This window comes from Oxyura jamaicensis, chromosome 1, assembly GCF_011077185.1.
Source record: "Oxyura jamaicensis isolate SHBP4307 breed ruddy duck chromosome 1, BPBGC_Ojam_1.0, whole genome shotgun sequence".
Classification (NCBI taxonomy): domain Eukaryota; kingdom Metazoa; phylum Chordata; class Aves; order Anseriformes; family Anatidae; genus Oxyura; species Oxyura jamaicensis.
In genome coordinates this window covers 64,559,169-64,577,884 of record NC_048893.1, presented here as the reverse complement: position 1 = coordinate 64,577,884, position 18,716 = coordinate 64,559,169, and the positions used below count along the sequence as shown (strand labels likewise).

The following is an 18,716-nucleotide window of genomic DNA, read 5'->3' as shown; positions in this document are numbered from 1 at the left end:
CCTCAGTTTTAGGGAGGGCTGGTTTATTTTTAAGGTTGTCATAATTAGTAATGGTAGCATATAAAAGGTTCCAAATGCCACATCTTCACTAGTAAATAAAAAGATCAGTGCCAGCTCTCTGACTCTGAAGAAAGTTGGCAGAGCATGATTCACTTTCATGTGGCTAAACTTCGTTGTCGTCCAGAATTGGGGGACCTCAGACGGGCTCATTTTGGATGCAGCCTCCAGCCCTACCATGGGGAACTAACTGCCAGGAGTCCTCTAGAAATGACAGCATGACACTGTATGCTTTCAGGTCTAGAGGCTTGCAAGGCTTAGTTTACTGGTAAATGGGTGACCAAGAAGGTTGTCATCATTACAAGACTGAATGCTATGTGTATAGTTAGCAAACATTGTGGATAGTAATACATGCTGACTGCATATGCATTTGCAATAGGTGGAGATACAATAGTTATATGTCTGTGGTTGCTGTACCGGTATTGATGCTAAGTTGCTGCACAAATACAGAAATGTAGTTGATTGATTCTACTGTGGGGGAAAAAAAAAAAAAAGGAAGTGCTTTTTTGTATTTAAATTATGTTTGAAATTATAACATTCTGTGAGAATGTGTAATGAAAAAAAATCTAGTGAATCATCTCTATCATTAGAGATGACTCAGCATTTCTTAGTTGTTTTTAAATTATTTTTATTTAAGTATCGCTTACTAATGAAATTTAGTTTTCTTTTTTCCCCTGTAATTAAATCCTGTCATGAGTACTAACATCAAATGCCCTTTTCAGGGTTATAAATTCAAGAATATTATCTTTTTTTTTTTTTTGGACCCAGCAAATCACATTGATTTATAACAGAAAAGGAGAATTTTAAATCTCTTTATTTCCTTAAAAATATCTATTGATTTTTGAGTTAATATACAGCATATTAAGTCTCTTAGATCCTTTTACCAAAGAGTGCTGTAGCTGCACAGCTTTAAACAGTTTCCAAATGTAATAATGATCAATCCTAGAGCAAGACTGATTGTCTCTGATTTACACCCTCAAAAGCTTATTTCAATTTCTAGATGAACGGTTGTGATACATTGTGATATTTCAGTCTTCACCTAATACACACATGCGATAAAGTGATGGTAACTCTTCTGCTCTAGAAATGAAAAAAAAATGCTAGAAATACCATAAACTGTTCTGTTTTGATGGCCACCCAGTGCCTTTCTTGTTGAATTTTACACAAGGCCAGCTCCTCAGAAAAGTCCTGTCTGCTTCCAATGCTAAAAATTCTTAGAGAATCCCAGGGGGCAGGCTCTCCTTGATTTCTGGGAGTCTTGAAAGTATCATTTCACAGTATACATGCTTCCAGCTGACAGACTTCAGAATTTCTTGTTTTGGCAGTAATCAATAAATATATCCACTATGAATAATCAGTGCAATTTAGAGTATACCCTTTTCACTGTATAGATTTTTTTTCTTTTCTCTCAATACTTGAATATATTCTAGCTCCATGTGAGGATAATGATGTGGAGGATGAGCTGGGCACAGAGCCTGCAGACACAGAAGGGCAGGCGGGTGAAGAGGGAGACACGGGTGCAGAGCTGGATGACGGTAGGGTACCACTGTATATTGTCTGAACCTGTTATGTGAATAGAATTGTATTGGTAGAATGTACTTCGTATGAGAGTGCTTAAGCGTAATCACATTTTTAGTGATGTAGAAGTTTCTTCCAAATAGTTGAGAGGGACCTGTAAGTGAAGGACAAAAAGAAACAGAAGAATCTCTGTGCCATGGGTTGTAAAATAAATTTATTGCATCCTTTCACCATCTTCTGTTTAGAGGGCTCAGTCTTGTGTCCATATTCAGTAATTAATCGTGCTGAATAACAGAAATAGAAGTAAATTTGTGAAAAGGTCATAGTATTGTGCCAAGTATCTTCCCCTGCTAGTGCAGAAAGAACTTCATATGCCAGAAAACATTTGAAAAATTTCCAGAAAATTAAGAAGCTATGACATCAACTACCTATTTAGTACTTTTGATTAATGATCCATCATTTACTGCTTAAATGACTCTAAGACATGCAGAAAGGAAGTGAAACATTATCCTGAACACCTGTTCAGGATATGAAAGTGATTAGCACCATATGAACAGAAAGAAAAGATTATGAAAGATTTTGAAAATTATAAACACGTCTTGATGGATTTGTATCCAAGATCTCTTGTTTTTCTCCCCTCCTCCACCCAATCTGTGTAATTAATGGTCAGATGACATCCCATCTGATGCAGAAGCCGAGTTCCGCTTACATCAAGGTGACACAGAACAGCCAGGACTAAAAGTCTCTGAAGACGAAGAAGATGAAGAAGGAGCAGAAGGTACTTCTTGCAGTGTGACAGAAGGTAATAGCTTTCCCAGCGGTGTTGGAATGATTATAATTGCATTCTGGATGGTCTATACAGTTATTTGATTATTTAAGAGAAGACAGTCTGTTAGATTTAAACCATCTCACTACTCTCAGAGGCAAGGCATGTGCTTGCATTAACATTTTGTAAAGAATGTTCCAAGGCCATTGATTACAGTTTCCTAATATGTGAGAGCCCATCTAATTGTTTGTTGTTGTAGAAGTTTTTACATAACACTTTGTTCTGTTTTGGACATTTACAAAGTTTTGACTAGGTTCCAGATGTCCAATCTAGAATTTGCAAGAAGCTGAGGACTTTGTCATTTCTAGCTGTGTGTAATGTTAAAAATTTAGAATATTAGCAGTCTTGTTTTGTTAAACATATTTTTGTTTCCTGTAGATCCATGCAAGCCACCCATCCCTATCCAGTCAGCTAGTGACAATGTTCTTCCTCTGTCTCCAGCTGATAGTCCCAAAGCAAAACAAGCAGAGGTAAGAAAGAGAATCTTTCAAATTTTCTATTTAATACCTGAAGTTCAATAGAACAGTTGGATAAACTATTGAGAAATGACAGCAGTGTTCTTTTCTGCTTTCCTGTCTCTGTAACTGATGCTGACCTTCTTGAAATCTGACTTTATTTAGACTTAAAAAACAATGTACTATCTTTCTTTCCTACTTTCAGAGTGTGGTGGCTCTATTACAGTCACACAAGTTCCCATCACAAAATCACAAAAGAGTTACAGGATTTTTTCATTTCAATGCACAGTTATCAAGATATATATATATATATATATATATAATGCATGAAGGGAGTCATAAGGTGTTTCCTGTTTATCCTGGTTTTACTATCCTTTCTGAACCAAAATCAGATTCTGTACAGCTGCAATTCAAAATTATAGTTGTATTACTTACCTAGTAGCAACCAAGGCAGTGCTTATTTATTCTAGAGTAACAACATATTTCAGCTCAAGAAAGCTAAGTTGTTTACTGAGGTAGTGTCAGCACGCAAGCTTACTGTAGTGATTCCAGCTAATAGGATGTAAGAACAGAACTACATGACCCTTGAGATGTTTGTTTCAAATATTTCCTTTAGTGTTTTGTTTTTGTTTTTTTAAGGAATTGCTAAGTGATTAGACTTTCCTTTCATTAGATTTTTCTTATCGAGTTTTGTTATACACCAGTTTACTTGTACAATGGACACATTATAGGATAAGGCCAGTTTACTGACAGCAATTGTTGACAACGTTCTCTTTCTATTAAAATTGAGGGTGGTTTTTTTTGAAGGCCATCTAATGATTCTGTTAGACAAAGTTACTCTTTATATCAGGACAGTGCTTAAATGCAGTACTTAAGACTTGGGTGTTTAATGTGATGTACAAGCACACAGAGAGATTTGTGCTCTATTGATCATGTGTCAGTTAAACCAAACTTTTTGCATTCAAAAGAATGCTGGTGTGAAAGATGTCATTGGAAAGATAATGCCTGAACTCAGTAAGAGGAGTCCTGTGCCAAAGACAGAGATATTAAAACAGAATTGTGCTACTGAGTAATGTAGCCGTCTCCATATAGGAGGTAAAAGACAAGACTTTCCAGATCATTAAAGGTCAAGGGAATTACAGCCTAATTTGCTCTTAAAAGAGAAAGCACCACTTGCTTTAAGACAACATTCCAGCAGATGCTAGCCAACAGGAAGTGCTGTGTTAATATGAGCTTGAGAGACTTGAATTAAATTATCTGAGGTGCGGGACCACCACAGAGTTGGATATTGAAAGGGAGAGCAGGAAAAGATAGAAATGGATTTCTGGAATTTAGTTCAGTTTTGCTTCCAAAAATTAGACTTGCTTTGTTGTCATGTACAAAAGACTGTTTATACAATGGGACAGAAAAACAATCCATTCCTGATCCTAAGTGACATTCTATGCCTGGGATTGAGATGTCATAGGTGTTTGGCTTTTTTTTGGTATTTTGATACTTGTGTGGTGTAGCAGCAAAAAAGGGAACAGCATTCTAACATGCCCAGTGACTATTACTATTTCTTTTTTTTTGTATTTTGTAGAATGTAACAGATCCTCTGGCTGCAGTATCTTGTGCAATAAAATCTCCAGAGGCACGCTTCTTTCCTGAGCCTTTCCTTCTTGAGGAAGGACCAAAAGATGAAATTCCCAAAGACAGGAAAGCTAAAAGCCCTTTGGTGCCACTCTCTCCAGTGTTATCACAGCCAGCTGCATCATCAGAAACCATGGCACCTACATCTCCAGCAGAATCTCAGCCAGCAGCACCAACACAGGCTTCATCCCCAACATCTTCTCAAACGCCTATCTGTTCCCAGCCTTTGCCTTCTTCTGAAACCTCTATTCCATCCCCAGCGGAACCTCCAGTATGTTTCCAGCCTGTCCCAGCCTTAACATCTACTCCTCTAGCCAAACTGGTTCTTAGGAGTCAGGATAGTGAAGTGGAAAAACTGGGGAGCCCTACTACTGCAGAAGAAGCTCTGAAACGTAGTAACCTCGTGGAAGAGTTCTGGATGAAGAGTGCTGAAATCCGGAGAAGTTTAGGGCTCACCCCAGTAGACAGAAACAAACGCTCAGAGTCAAACTTTACTGTACCTGCCCTTGAGACAACTCCCCTGAAGGCTTTTAATAGCGAGAGTGTTTCAGGGGATGAAAGGACGCATTTTGTGAAGCCCCAGCCTGCCCCAAGAAGGCAGGGACTGTCCAAGTTAGAAAACGAGCAGATTTCTCTGCTCACTCCAAAATCTCCATCAGAAAAAGAACTGAGGAGTTCCAATGAAGTAAAGAGAGATGTATCCAGCAGTTCAGGACTTGGCCTCCAGGAGAGCTCATCTAACATGAGAACTTTGGCTAGCCAGAGCTTCAACACTTCCGACTCTACCATGCTTACTCCTCCATCAAGTCCACCACCACCACCTCCTCAAAATGAAGAACCTGCCACTTTGCGTAGAAAGAGGCATCAAGCAGTTTGGCAGAATGAGGCTGAATCCAAGTCACCTCCAACACCAGCATCAACGCCTCCTGTGGCCCCACGCCATGAGCCAACCTCTGCTGTCAAAGAGTCAACCCAGGCCAAAAAAGATGATGTGAGGAAGTCTTTTGCAGAGAGTGTGGATGAGATTCCATTTGCTGATGATGTAGAGGACACATATGACGACAGGACAGAAGACACAAGCCTTCACGAGAAGTTCTTTACCCCTCCAACAAGTAGGCCAAGGCCAGAGAAACCACTTGTTTTGCCACTGGTCAGAGAAAATGGTGGTCTGCCCTCGTTGGAAGGAGGGGTTAACCAAAAGAAGAGAGCATTGCCTGAAATATCTGCAGAGGCCAAGGAGCTTGCTGAAGAAAGAATGAGAGCCAGAGAGAAGTCTGTCAAGAGCCAAGCACTACGTGATGCCATGGCTAAACAGTTATGTAAGATGAAAGATATGGAGATGGCTGCAGCTGCTGCTGGGGCCACAAGGTCACGAAAGGCATCTTCTATGCCTTTGAAGACCAAAGAATTGTTTTATGACTCTCCAAAACATTTGGCCTTGAAAATGGCAGAGGGGTCCATGCTCAAGCATGATGCTGCTAGTGAGAAGTTCTCCACTCCTGCTGCTGACATGGCTGGACCTGAAGGTTCTGTCACCTCTTCAGAGGGCTCCAGTGGGAAGAGTAAGAAGAGAACTTCTATTTTCTCCCCTCGTAAGAACAAAAAGGAGAAGAAATCCAAAAATGACAGCAGGCTTTCTGACAAATCTAGTGGTGGGACAGAGGAAACAACAAAATCTAGGTCTTTATGGAAGTCTGTTTTCTCTGGGTATAAGAAAGACAAGAAGAAAAAAGCTGATGACAAATCCTGCCCAAGTACTCCCTCAAGTAGTGCTACTGTGGATTCTGGCAAGCACAAAGCTTCTCCATTGGTTACAGCTGCAGGTATAATAGATATGTGATACAGCTGGGTATCCTTGAAAGAATTTGGCTGTGTGATATTGTGCTGAATGACACTGATCCTCACTGTCAAATGAGAGAATTGGAATAAGTAAAGCAGCTAGAATTGTATGTTTTTGTGTATTTACAGAATTAGTTGATATGCCAATGGAAAAAAAAGGATCCTTAAGTGGAAGCTTCACTCTACATATGCACAAGGCATGTCCATCTTCTGCCTTCAGATGATATGAAAAATAGGCACCATTTGCTGGAGTCAGTTAGTTGTGACATTTCATCTCTGTTTTAAATCTGATTCTCAACTTTTCCATGGGTGGTCTGTTTATTTCAACCTGGTTCTGTGGATTCTGAAGGCTGCAGAGACGCAGTCACTCCTGTGTTCTCAGTGATCTGACAACTGTCTGCTGATCTCAATGTGGGGATTCTGTGGTCTCATGTATGTCTCATGCCATCAGGTGTAGGCAGGGATGTTTAACGGCTACATGTGATACATTAAATAATCTAGCCATAAACATAATAAAACGAAAACATTACATTTCTCCAACCATGTGAAAATAGCCAGAATAGTGCCTGCTGCTGTCATCCCAATAGTGCATCTTTCATAAGAGCATTGATACAGCAGAAAAGGAGAATTGTGGCCATGACTTTTCAGCACTGTTTGCAGAAAGTGATGCATACGTAGAATGAAGCTTCTAACTAATATCGATCGTTTTGTGGAGCAGTGCTTTTCTGACAACTGTGTAATCCCAGGCAAAGCAGCTGAGACTGCTTACGACTGTATTTTTGTAGTTGAGTCAAACAGCTTACCGAATTCTGAAATGTTTATGGGGAGAAATGCATTGTTGTAGTGTCACTGTTTTTCTAACTTCCCCTTTTTATTCCTGGCTTCTCAGATTTGCAGCTCCGTCGGCACCTGAGTTTTTCGGAGGACTCTGACCTCTCCAGTGACGATGTTCTGGAACGCTCCTCCCAGAAATCCAAGCGAGAGGTAGGCGGGGGGAGAATGCATTTTAGAGGGATCCTGTAATCATGTAGATCAGAGGCTCAGAACCATGGCAGAAAGATGTGTGATTAATTTTGACATCCTTACTTTTTCTTTTGTGGAGCAGGCTTTCCTGGAAGCTGACTGGCTGTTCTATCCCAAATAAGTTGGTTTCTCTTGTTTTCACAATTACAAGCTACTCCCTACTGTTATTGTATGAAGGATGTGCTGTCTCACTGTGACATTACTTTACAACTGAGTATCACAGTCTGAATCGTGAATTTTGTCCCTGTTATGAGCATTCCAATAACATATGGAAAACAAAAATAACTAGCTGCAATGTTATTGCAAAAAAGTAACGAGATAGTCCTCGCTTGTTGTAAGGGTCCAATTTTAGAACATTGTTTTACCAGCCTCTTTGATAGATTGATGTGGTAGAATTCCAAGCAAACTGTAGGCAGAAATACACTTGTTCATGCCTCAAGAGCACAGTCAAGACAGGTTGTCAACCAAAAGGTCAGCTGTAGGTTGCAGTTTGCAACTCATGCAGGTTGCTATATATTTCCTGGGAGAAGAGAATGTGTATGGTGTAAATTAGTACCTTCTCTTCTTAGAGGACAAGTCACTTGTCTCTCCTGCTTTGACCCTGTTTCATTTGAGGATTTCTTGGTAGTTCCTGAGTGTTTCCATATGTCTGTTTTGAAGATAACAAATGTGAAGATGAAATATGTAGTGATTCCTTATGAAATCCCAGTATACAGTAATTGCTCTTAGCCTGGTGTCTTCATTCCAGTGTGGTCTGTTGTGAACTCTGCTTCTTCTGAGGAAGTTTTTTCTTATTTCTGAGTGACCTTCCCTAGCTAGTGCAATGATGTGATGGCATAAGATATATCAACAGCTTTCTAGCCAAAATAGTTTCACTTTAAGTGGTGCTTTAAGGAAGTTATTGAAGAGAACAGAGGAGACACCAGTACATCCTCATAAAAGCCCAGAGAGAAAAACACATTTTTGCAACATGGAAAAAATATGGTGAGAGTCAAGTGCCAAAATTAGATGCTTTTAAGTTATTTCATTTTTAGAATGGCATTATTCCACTACTGTTAGAAAATGTAAGGATCTGCTCTACTTCCGTTATTATTAGCTTCTAAGCTCTGCTAGGCAGACTTTGCAAGGTTTAGAGGAATAAGTTCAGATTTCATTGGCACCACAGAATGCTGAGGCTTAAGAATGAAAAACTGGTTCTTCCTATCCTTTCCTGGTGGTGCCTGGCCACCTGTTAAAAATCATAGGAAGAAGAGATTATCTCAGAGGGTAGTGTCACAGACACAGTGATCTGTACCTCCTGGCTCAAACCTTTCATGCAGTGTTACAGAAATCAGTCTCAAATAGCAGAATCTTGTTGATACTTGTCTCAGATGGCAAAGGTATTGGAAGTACTGCAAATAGAAATGTCATAGGAAAGGCTTTCTATGTACATATAGTGGAATGAATTAGTAAAACTAACATATTTAAGACTGGCATAAGAAATTGATGAAATAAGAAGGAATTTTCTGTATTTACTTACCTCCCTTTCAGTCTCTCTTTCTCTCTCTCTCTAGATGATCTGAGAGGAAGATTATTTTGTTTTATTTGATTCCCTTTTTTCTCTCCCCCTTTCATTCCTCCTTGCATGCCCTCAAGGTGTTTCATGAGAAATTCTGCATTTTCCAAGAGATGCAGAAGAATGAGGTACCCGTGGCTAGCAAAGAACAGAAGTGCAATACAGGGGGTTCAGATAAGAGTTACAGAGCTACTGTTCTGCCTTCTATGTTCCTTCAGGAGGAAGCAGGGCTTCAGTAAGGCACATACCTGTTTTCAGACTTGGGTATGCCGTGATGATGCCTTGGGTATTGCCTGTTTTGTTTTTTTTTCTGTGCTGAGCTACTTTCATTTAAAATGGCTTTTGCAGAAAAAGATACTGTCACTAGGCTTTGTGGGGATAGCTGTCAGATAGCGAGAATTGTAATACTCAAAATATCTTACCACGTTTGCCAAGGATATGGCAGTAGCATCTCATTTCCTCCTCTTTGCTGTTGCTGAACTTCTGTGAAGCACTTTCTGTGCTCAGCATCTGCCTGTTTTCTGAAGGAATAGTTTTTCAGTATAAATTTATTTAGAGAGAATAAATATGAGAACTCCACTTACATAATTTTACTGCATCCTGTCCAAGGATGTGTAACATACATGCAAACACTGGAATGTGTTGCTGTCAGAAGAAAAGTAACTGAACTTTGGGACTGACAAAAGTGTGTCTGTACAGATTTGGGGTGGGAATGTTATGTCTTCTAAGTTACAAACTACCTGCTACTTATTGTGGGTAAAACTCTTCTTCTTCTGTGGAGCATAACTTTTATGTGAACCCCTCCACTAAATGGAAATGTCGCTTGTGCTGCTTTTTCAGTAATTATAGCGAGCTTGCTTCCCAGACAGCTTGCTCTGTTTAGCCTGTTCTTTGTGATCAGCAGTGAATTACTTCAGTGCTGTTTAGTGTAGCGTCTTTCAAGAGAAGTATCCTGTAATGAATTCCTAACGTGAATGTCCTGTGGGTTCCTTGTGTATAGGTGTGTGTCACTGTGCGTGTGTTTGTCATTGTTCCTGTGCAGTTGTGATACTGTGATCAGACGTGTTTTACTACCACAGGTAGTTTGTTTTTTAATGGTGTTTACAGATGTGCTTAAATTGTTCTGTGGCTTTTCATTTGTGACTGTTTTTAGTTAATTGAATGTGAAAATGCAAAATGCTGGCTGTTTGCCCAGAATGGCACAATGCCCTCTGTACTTCATGGCTCAAGGGAAATTCACCTCTCTCACAGACCTTAGGTAGTTTACTTGTCTTATTTTCCAGAACAATGTAACTTAGAATGTTCTTGGGTAGAGAAGGTAGTAGTCTTCTCCTCTCCTCCTCTCCTCATGAACATCTCATGTTTTCTCTCTATTTTCCCCTCCTTTTTTCTTTTATTCTCCTAATTTTAGCTCCTCAGGCTCTCTGGAGGTCCTCTTTTTAGACAGTGAGATTCCCCTAATGTAGGACATATAACCCACTCTGAGCCCATTTGGTTTTTCTCCAGTCAGAAAGCAATGGGAAAAATTATTTCTATGAAGTAGAGATTATTTAAAACCATGAAATAAACACAACTTCCAGAAGAGGTTGTAAAAAAGTCTGAAATGGAAAGTTGCATGACAGAGTATCATGTGATTGAGCATGAACATCCCCCAGCAAACAAGCCATTATTCCAGATCATAAGCTGAAACTTTGTATGTATATGTGTGCTTACTTTCTCAGCGGACATTAAATCCATAGGTGGATAAAGGCCAAAGAAGTCCTCTAGAATAAAGTATTTTCAGGTTGACTGCATCTTAAAAGAAGCTGCCAAAGCTAATTACCTTTGGGAGGAGTGCTAGAAACTTGATTTTGTGGACAGAAGTTCCATTGTGCTTAACCAGTCTGGGCCACGTTCAGCATTTGCACAATTCTACATTGCATTTAAAAACAGCTTTGTCTTTTTTTTTTTTTTTAACTATGCATCTGTTTTCAATGTTGAACTGATTTTGCTTCATTTTGTATGTTTTTTATTTTTATTTTTTTCCTTTACCATTCCCCCTTTAAAGTCGATTTATGTACCACACGCCTTGGCATTCAAGAGATCATATTCGTCAAAGGTAGTGTCTCCATTCCCACTAGTTGGCCATTGTTGCATGTATGTCCCTATATTAACCCATCGAATCCATAGCTACCCGTCACATGTACACTAACATCACAAACATTGACTGTGCATGCGTGAGATGTTAGCAGACATGGGCAGACAAATCTTTGTAGAGGTTATCTACCAAAAATGCATTGAGCTCCAGATTGTCTGACTTATTAGAATGCATGCAATTACCAGTGCACAGCAGTGCAGCACTGTACAGATTGATGTGGGTGATCTTTGAGCTTCAGAACAAATTGGGTTTCTAGGCAGTTAAAGATGAATGTGTTTTGTTTTGTTTTTAATACTTAGAACATGAGTTTAAGTGAATTTTCATGCTTTCCTTCAAAATTGTCCTTCAAAATTCTTGGGTTTACTGAAATCTCAGTGAAATTTTGTATCAAGCTAAAATAAAGATAGGAATTACATTTCTATTTCAGGAATGCTGCTGCTGTCTGAAATTATCATCCTGTCTTCACAGTCATACCAGTATTAAGGGGTGTGACCTGTGTGACTTTTCCTTCTGATTTGGATATCATTGTGGATCTTGAATTAAAAAAGAGAAAGCAAAGGTTTAACTTCTTGGAGCTCTAACAATAGTGCTTGCTAATCACCTCTCTTAGGAATTTTTAGTAGAGACATGGTCCTGTGTTATAAACCTCCACTCAGTGAGAACAGTAAAACAGAGATAGAGTGATCAGTGTGGTAGTGCAATAACTAGATAAAGGAAATTTCAGGGGTGGTCTGTCTTAACGTTTTGTCCTTAAACTTGGCTATCAGTGGAGATATCACCAGAAGTGGAAGACATCTGCGTCCAGCTGTCCCATAAAGACCACACATGTAGGTTGGAAGAGAAGAGAGTTCTTCTCTTCACTGTAATTTGTTTAATGCAATTATGAAGTTCCTTGGATGCTCTTGAAATCTATAAAAGGAAGCCCACCTTAGATTACAACATAACAAGCTAATTACCTGAAAAGGTACTAAACTCCATTTCAGTGACGTTAAAAATTTAGATTTATATATTTTTAAACTAGTTTTCTTGGGAGAAAAGAAGAGGAAGAAATACCTTTCTATCTCTGTAAATGCAGGATTTCTCCTATTGAATGGCTTCTGGTGTTGTAATATTCCAGTTTTAGTTAAGAGATTGTTTGCTCTGTTTTATACCAGGCAGTTTTGTGGCATGGTTCTTGAGATGAGATTTCTCCTCTCACACCAGAACATCATTCTGCTTTAAAATGTATTTTTGCCTTCTTGATTCAGAGAAGAATTGCACCAATTTACCCAGGCAGTCAGTACCACCTATATCAGCATAACTCTCAACTACAGATGTTCTTGCTCCAGAATAAAATATTTTATATGGGAAGAGTGAAATACCTATGTAGCTACAATAGTCATATATTTATTTCTTAGCTTATACTGCTGTAACTGTTCACGTAGACATGCCTTTACCCTCTTCTAAAATGAAATCAAGGTGACTCACTTATATGGTAGTCTTACTGATTTAACTAAGTTCATTAGTCTAAATCTATTGAGAAATAGATTAAAAATGTATTTGATCTTAGTGGAGAGGTTCCATGTAGCAATGGTAGACAGAAATGGGACATTATAGAAAATCACAGCTTTGCAGTTGGCTTATATGCTTCTTCACTCCTGATTTGACCCTGAAATTTTTGCTCACTGCACTGTGAACACCTTTGCCTACAGAAGCTTGATTTTTGTCACAGTCATGGCAAAGACAGAACACCTCCCTTCTGCGATTTTGGAAGAGAAAATGGTTTTCCCTCCCCCCATACCTCTGGGCATGGAAATAAAATCTGTTTTTTCTTCCTTAAGAGAGCCTACACAGAAGAAGAACTGAATGCTAAGCTGACTCGGCGAGTACAGAAGGCTGCTCGTAGACAAGCCAAGCAAGAAGAGCTAAAGAGGTTACATAGAGCTCAGGTAGTGTCTCAGTCTTCTTGTCATGGCAGGAAATTAACTCCCTATGAGAGCACCGTGATCCTGACATTCCTCTGAATGTATCAGAAGAGGAACCAGAGCCAGAACTTTCCTCTGTTTCTATGATTGCCTATACTCCTACTCTGTCTATCAAATGTGATACCATGCCCAGACATGGGAAGAATTACTGAAACTTGCCATAATAGTTTTGCAGCGAAAAAAATGACAAATAATGACCATAGCACCTTGCTACCAGGAGATAAGTGTGGTACCATTCACTGAATCAAATAGTGGTAGCAGGATAATACCTGATGAATCTGCACCAATGATTGCTTTACTAAATTATGCCAGTGGGTGCAGTGTTACTAAATTAACCTTCAATCACTAGAGAATCTGCTGGCACTGTCTGTAGGAGATGGAATTTGTTTGAAACTCAAGGTAGGGGGTCAGCTGACTAAATGGCAACACCTTTCACTGTATTGTTTAGGAACAGGATTCTAGTTGTAACAGATAAGTGAGTATGCAGGTATCTGTAAAACGAAATGTTAGGATGCAGGGCGTGAGGGTCCTCACTGGAGGGGACTGTGATGCTAGCTTTCAAAGCAGTGTCTTGTTGAATGCCAAATACGTGTTTTTCAAAAGGCTGATTTGACTGAAATTACTTAGTGCTAGATAAGTACTGCTGACAGACCAGAATCACTGTTGGTGAGGTTCTACTCCCTTCTTTTCTGAACAGATCATCCAGCGGCAACTTGAACAAGTAGAAGAGAAGCAGAGACAACTGGAGGAGAGAGGGGTTGCTGTGGAGAAGGCCCTTCGGGGAGAAGCAGGTATCCAGCAGAGCTTGGTTTGCTTTTTAATCGAATGCTTGTGCAGTAGTCCATAGCTGCTTGGATTTTAGAGGTAATTGGACCATTATAGCCTAGAATTAGAGTCCAATGTGAATCTATTCTCCCTTTTCTTCCGTCTTTCTGAGGCCATGTTGTTCTCACATTTCTTCTAATCTTGAGGCTTACTTAATGGCAGAGACTTAGTTCACTTGTCTTGCCTGAGGCTCAGGAGCTAATCCTCCAATTATTAGTAGTGGATTTCTATTTCTGCGTATTACTGGATATTACAGCTAGAAAACTGCAGAGGTTTCCTAGCTGCAATTCACTTAAAGCTGTCACAGTAGGAGAACCCTGTTTGTACATTCAGAAAGTAATTGCAAAATTGTGTGTGCTTTCTCTATTGTGTTGGATTATCAAGGCAGTGTCCTTACAAGGGACCATCACAGAACATCTTCCTCACTGCACAGCCCAGCACACTGACAACTTTTGACAAAGTTGTGCAGAGCAGAAATGCAAACATGTACTGAAAGGTATCCATGTCAAGCTGTTAAAGGAATGCTATGTGTATTTGCAATTATACTGAATGAGTTTCACCTGATCTGGCAAAACATGAGTGGAGGAGTACTTGGTTGAGGTAATGCTGATAGTAGTATAATAATCTGGAAAAAAAATAATCCTTACTTTCACGGAGTCAAATATCCAACAGGCAAATGCAGTATGCATATATCTGACAAGACCAGGATTATGTACCTGATTACAAGGATCAGAAATCAGAAATGGTAAGAGTGGAGCAGGTACTGGAAAAATGATTTGTCTTGTTGCTTGGATTGAAGAGTGCCCCCTATGCCTGTGAAGATGGTACTAGATTAAGCAGTGAAGGATCACCGGAGAAAATGTCTGTTGAGACGTCCCACTGATTACTACTTCGCCAAGTTTGTTTGTGCTTGGTGCTCCATAAAGGCATGCCAAAGCAGCAGGTCTGAATGGTTACCAAAGCAATTAAGTTCTACATGTGTGCACAACTATCTTGATGACTTCAGTGGTTTTGTGGTTCTTACTGGCTTTTTAATTTGTGGGTTCAAAAAATAACCTTCTGCAGCAACTCCTTCCTTCTCTGTGGTGGTGCCTCCTTCCTTATCCTGTGTATTTCTGTGTAGCCCCACTCTGATGGCTGGCCTGCCAGTTACTGCACTTACTAACACCACTGCTTATTTCTAATCCTTCATTTCACTTTTCTTCTTTTCATCTGGAACTCAATCTTGATTAGTCAGCTGCTAAATGACCTTCATGTAAGACATGTCAGTACAAGTAGGAAATCTTAGCAGCTGAGAGAACATTCTTCACCGTAATCTAAAAAAGTCCAGAAAGGGCAAAATATGACCAAGAGTAAGAGTTGGTATGTTGTACGGAAGGCTGCAGACTTAAACCCTTGTTTAACATCTCACTCCCAGCTCTCCCAAAATGAAGCAGTCTTAGATGAGCTTGTATATTTGTGAATTTCCTAGTAGAATTATTAAATTGTAGGTCACATTGCAAAATGAATCTCTCTCCTTCAGGAAGGAAGCCCATAGGGTATGTTTTGCTTCTAGTTACAGAAGCTTAACTTCATCATAAAGAATTCACAAGCTCCAACTCTTGCAGTTATTTCCAGGGATTAACAAGAAACACATTCTGTTGGGGAGGAAAAAAAAAAAAAAAAAAAAGCATGTCATAACCTATGTTGACTGAAACATAAGAATAAAAATGAACACCATTCTTTATCTCTCTAGCTAATCTTGCACAGACATTTTACATATGTTTGCAATAAAATAACCAAATTTCTTCTTAGTTTCTAGTCTGTGACATCACATTCCATAAGTACAATTAATTTCTGCCTCCAATATCCATTAATTGTTCAGGAGGGCATCATAATTTTCTTTTCATCTGCATTGTCTTAAGATACTCAGCTAACAGTGGCCACTGCATTCAGCAGGGCCCTTCTGTGAAGGTGTGGGGTAATGCTCTTGTCCCTGATCAATTCTTCCCTAATTAAACTGTATAAACAAAATCTAAAACATGGAAGGGCAGTGTTTTTTTTTTTTTTATAAATAAATATATATGCACACACATATATTCCTTTTAATATGCTTGTACAAGGGAAAGAAAGAGGGGAGGGTGGGAGGTGTGTGCCCCACGCACATTCTCTGTCCAGGTAAATGGAGAAGGATTGCAATGCAGGATCAAAGTAACAGCTGTCCCATAGAGACCAACCAGTATTAACTGTTCTTGGAGATAATATTGGGCTCTGTAATGATCAGGTTATTTGGCTTCCCTCCCTGTAGGGAAAGAACCAATCTTATGCATTTAAATATGAAGTTTCTTGCAGTATTAGTAGTAGTTTCTTACTACTAGGTATTTGAAATTCCTGACAGAAGAAACATGATTTTGTAATGATTCTTTTCTTTTTCTATTGTAGAAACAGATAGACAAGGCCATCTGAACAACTTTTCAAAGTCATTTATCATCTTTTATCAAGTTGACTGTTAGTCATCTTTTCTCTCAGTAAAGCATTTCAGTTCTTTATTTAGAAGTCTTCCATCAACTTCAGTTTTTCATATCTCTGACCTCTGGACCTTTTCCCTTTTTACAAAAATATATCTTTCAGTTGGACTGGTAAGAACAAAAAAAGTACTGTGGGTAAGAATTTATTTACTTTTTTTTTCCCCTTCTATTTTCCATCCATTTTGTTTCAACCTTAGTATGTGTTGGCCAAGTGGCTTATACTGAGCAGATAGTCAAATTCTTCACAGCAATGCTTTGTGAGACTATAGTTAATTTGGATCCTAGCAATAGTTACAAATAGCTCAGTACTCTTTCCAGGAATGTCAGTCCTTATCTGATAGCTTTCAAGCTGGAATATGATGATACTAGTTGTTTAACTAGTCACACTCAGAAACATTTTAGAGTTCATTTCTGACTTTAATTTTGACAAAATAATCGCACCTTCCTCTATAACTTCTTTTCTTTTTTAAATTGGCTCAGCCTCAGAGAAGGTGCAGTTGGCCTTCTATTCTTCAAAGAGCTGAATGCTCAATCTAACATTTAGTTTCTGATTCAGAAAATAGTCTCACACACTATGATTACTTAATTGCCTTAGTATGTTGTCTGTTAATGTCTTTGAAGATCTCACCCTTTGGCAGTTGCATTTATAGTAAGAATGAATGACGTGGAATATAAACTATTTAAGCTGGTAAGTTTATCATACACAAGGTGTTCTAAGCTTTTGTCATCCCTTTTCTTCCCCCCCCCTTTTTTTTTTTAACCTTTCTTTTGCATCATGGCATTTCACTGCCAATGTAAAGAAAGATAATCTCAGTGATTTCCTATTTTTCTGCAGTGTCCCAAGAGTGGGATCACTATTAATGTAACAGTGCTTTGTATTATAGTGCATTCGCCTGTCTGGACATGATTATGACTTCTGTTTTCCTGTGTGGATTTTTCACTTTTTCAATTACTACCTTGAAAAAATATGTCAGCTCTGAAATTTCCACAAACCTTTTTCTTCTTCTCAATTATTCTCCTTTAGCGTGAACTTTGATAGTCATTTTTAAGAGCTAGGAAAATGTCTTTTAGCGTCAGATCAATACTGAAAAAATTAAGAGCAACCTCTTTTCATCAAGTGAATCATATGCAGTGAGAAACAGTGCTCTCTGTACTCCTATGTGTCTCTTCCCTAAAGAATAATTATACAGTGCTAGACTCGTGGTGTACCTGTCTCTAGCAGCTGTGGACATGCATGTCTGTTTCACACACAAATGGAGGTTCTTCTCTGACACAGATACTGTGTCATTAGCAGAAACCCATCTTCCCACACTTAGGTATCTGTCATTTGTGTCAGCACTCAGTGCCTTTTACTTGTTTGCCATACCCACGCTTCCTCCACTCACTCACCGCCAAGAAATCAATGCTTATACCTGTCCTGCAGCTCACCTAAAAAATCAGTCTTTCCTTCTGATGTTGCTCAGCATGAAAGCAACAAGAATAGCTCTGCTTTTCTCAATGAGAACAGGAAAGACTTCAGTGTCAAGTACTGGTGCAGACTGAAATAAGTGAAGCGTCTGTGTGTAGACCTTTTGATTTTTCTCCGTGGACGTCCTTGCCTGCCTGCTGGGAATTTTCTCCTCATCTTCCCAATATGTTTGTGACACATATATATGTGTATGTTTGTGGTACATATATATATGTGAGTATGTGTACATATATGGATAAATGAGACACATGATTTTATATTCTATGTATGTGCAAACATATATAGCTGCATGTTTCTTGTTGTTTGTCTTTTTTGTTTCTGTCTGTATGTCTTTCTCATATATTGCTTTGATTGTGTGGGGCTAGGGTGGGTATCTGATTCAATAACTGTCTTCACCAATTCCTTGTTATAGACTATTGGGGAGAGTCTTATTACAGTGACCTCATCGACTTGCATCTGGGTGGTATGTATAGCTGAACCTCTCGCTGACACTAACCCTGCTGACACTCCTTCCCACCCCTCCCTTTACCTACTTCTCCCATCCTTGGCTCACAAACAAGAAGAAACAGTCCTTGCACATAACTGGCAGAACCCCTTTTGCAGCTCAGGAAGAGGAGATCCTGGCATATTTCACAAACCATGTGTAAGGCTCCCTCTTCTATTCTCCACAGCACTAATTATTTCAAAATGTATTCACTGTTTTCACTCCAGCCACCTTCCATGCTGGAAGTAGAAAGCCATTCTGGATTTTGCTTCTCTGTTGCCAAGTCCAATTCTACCATCCAAATACTCTTCAGAAAAACACTAAATACAATGGGAACTGCAGAACTGACCATCTCCCAAGAGCTAACAGCACTCTAAAGGATTAGTTATGCCATTGCCTCCCTCTTCCCCTTTTGATTCTTCCAGAGAA

General features: G+C 39.2%; 1 protein-coding gene across 7 annotated transcripts in view; it reads left to right on the top strand.

Annotated features, from left to right (window-relative positions):
- MICAL3 (microtubule associated monooxygenase, calponin and LIM domain containing 3) overlaps positions 1-18,716 on the top strand; it is a 162,388-nt gene that overhangs the window by 127,959 nt on the left and 15,713 nt on the right. For 6 of the 7 annotated variants that reach the window (XM_035346365.1, XM_035346381.1, XM_035346406.1 and 3 more), the window contains 8 exons: positions 1,488-1,592; positions 2,246-2,377; positions 2,780-2,871; positions 4,436-6,308; positions 7,214-7,308; positions 10,950-11,000; positions 12,860-12,967; positions 13,701-13,794. In XM_035346365.1, the coding sequence (XP_035202256.1) occupies positions 1,488-1,592; positions 2,246-2,377; positions 2,780-2,871; positions 4,436-6,308; positions 7,214-7,308; positions 10,950-11,000; positions 12,860-12,967; positions 13,701-13,794 (2,550 nt within the window). Of the gene's footprint in view, positions 1-1,487; positions 1,593-2,245; positions 2,378-2,779; positions 2,872-4,435; positions 6,309-7,213; positions 7,309-10,949; positions 11,001-12,859; positions 12,968-13,700; positions 13,795-18,215; positions 18,267-18,716 lie in introns of all 7 variants that reach the window. The other variant, XM_035346355.1, reaches the window with a different exon arrangement.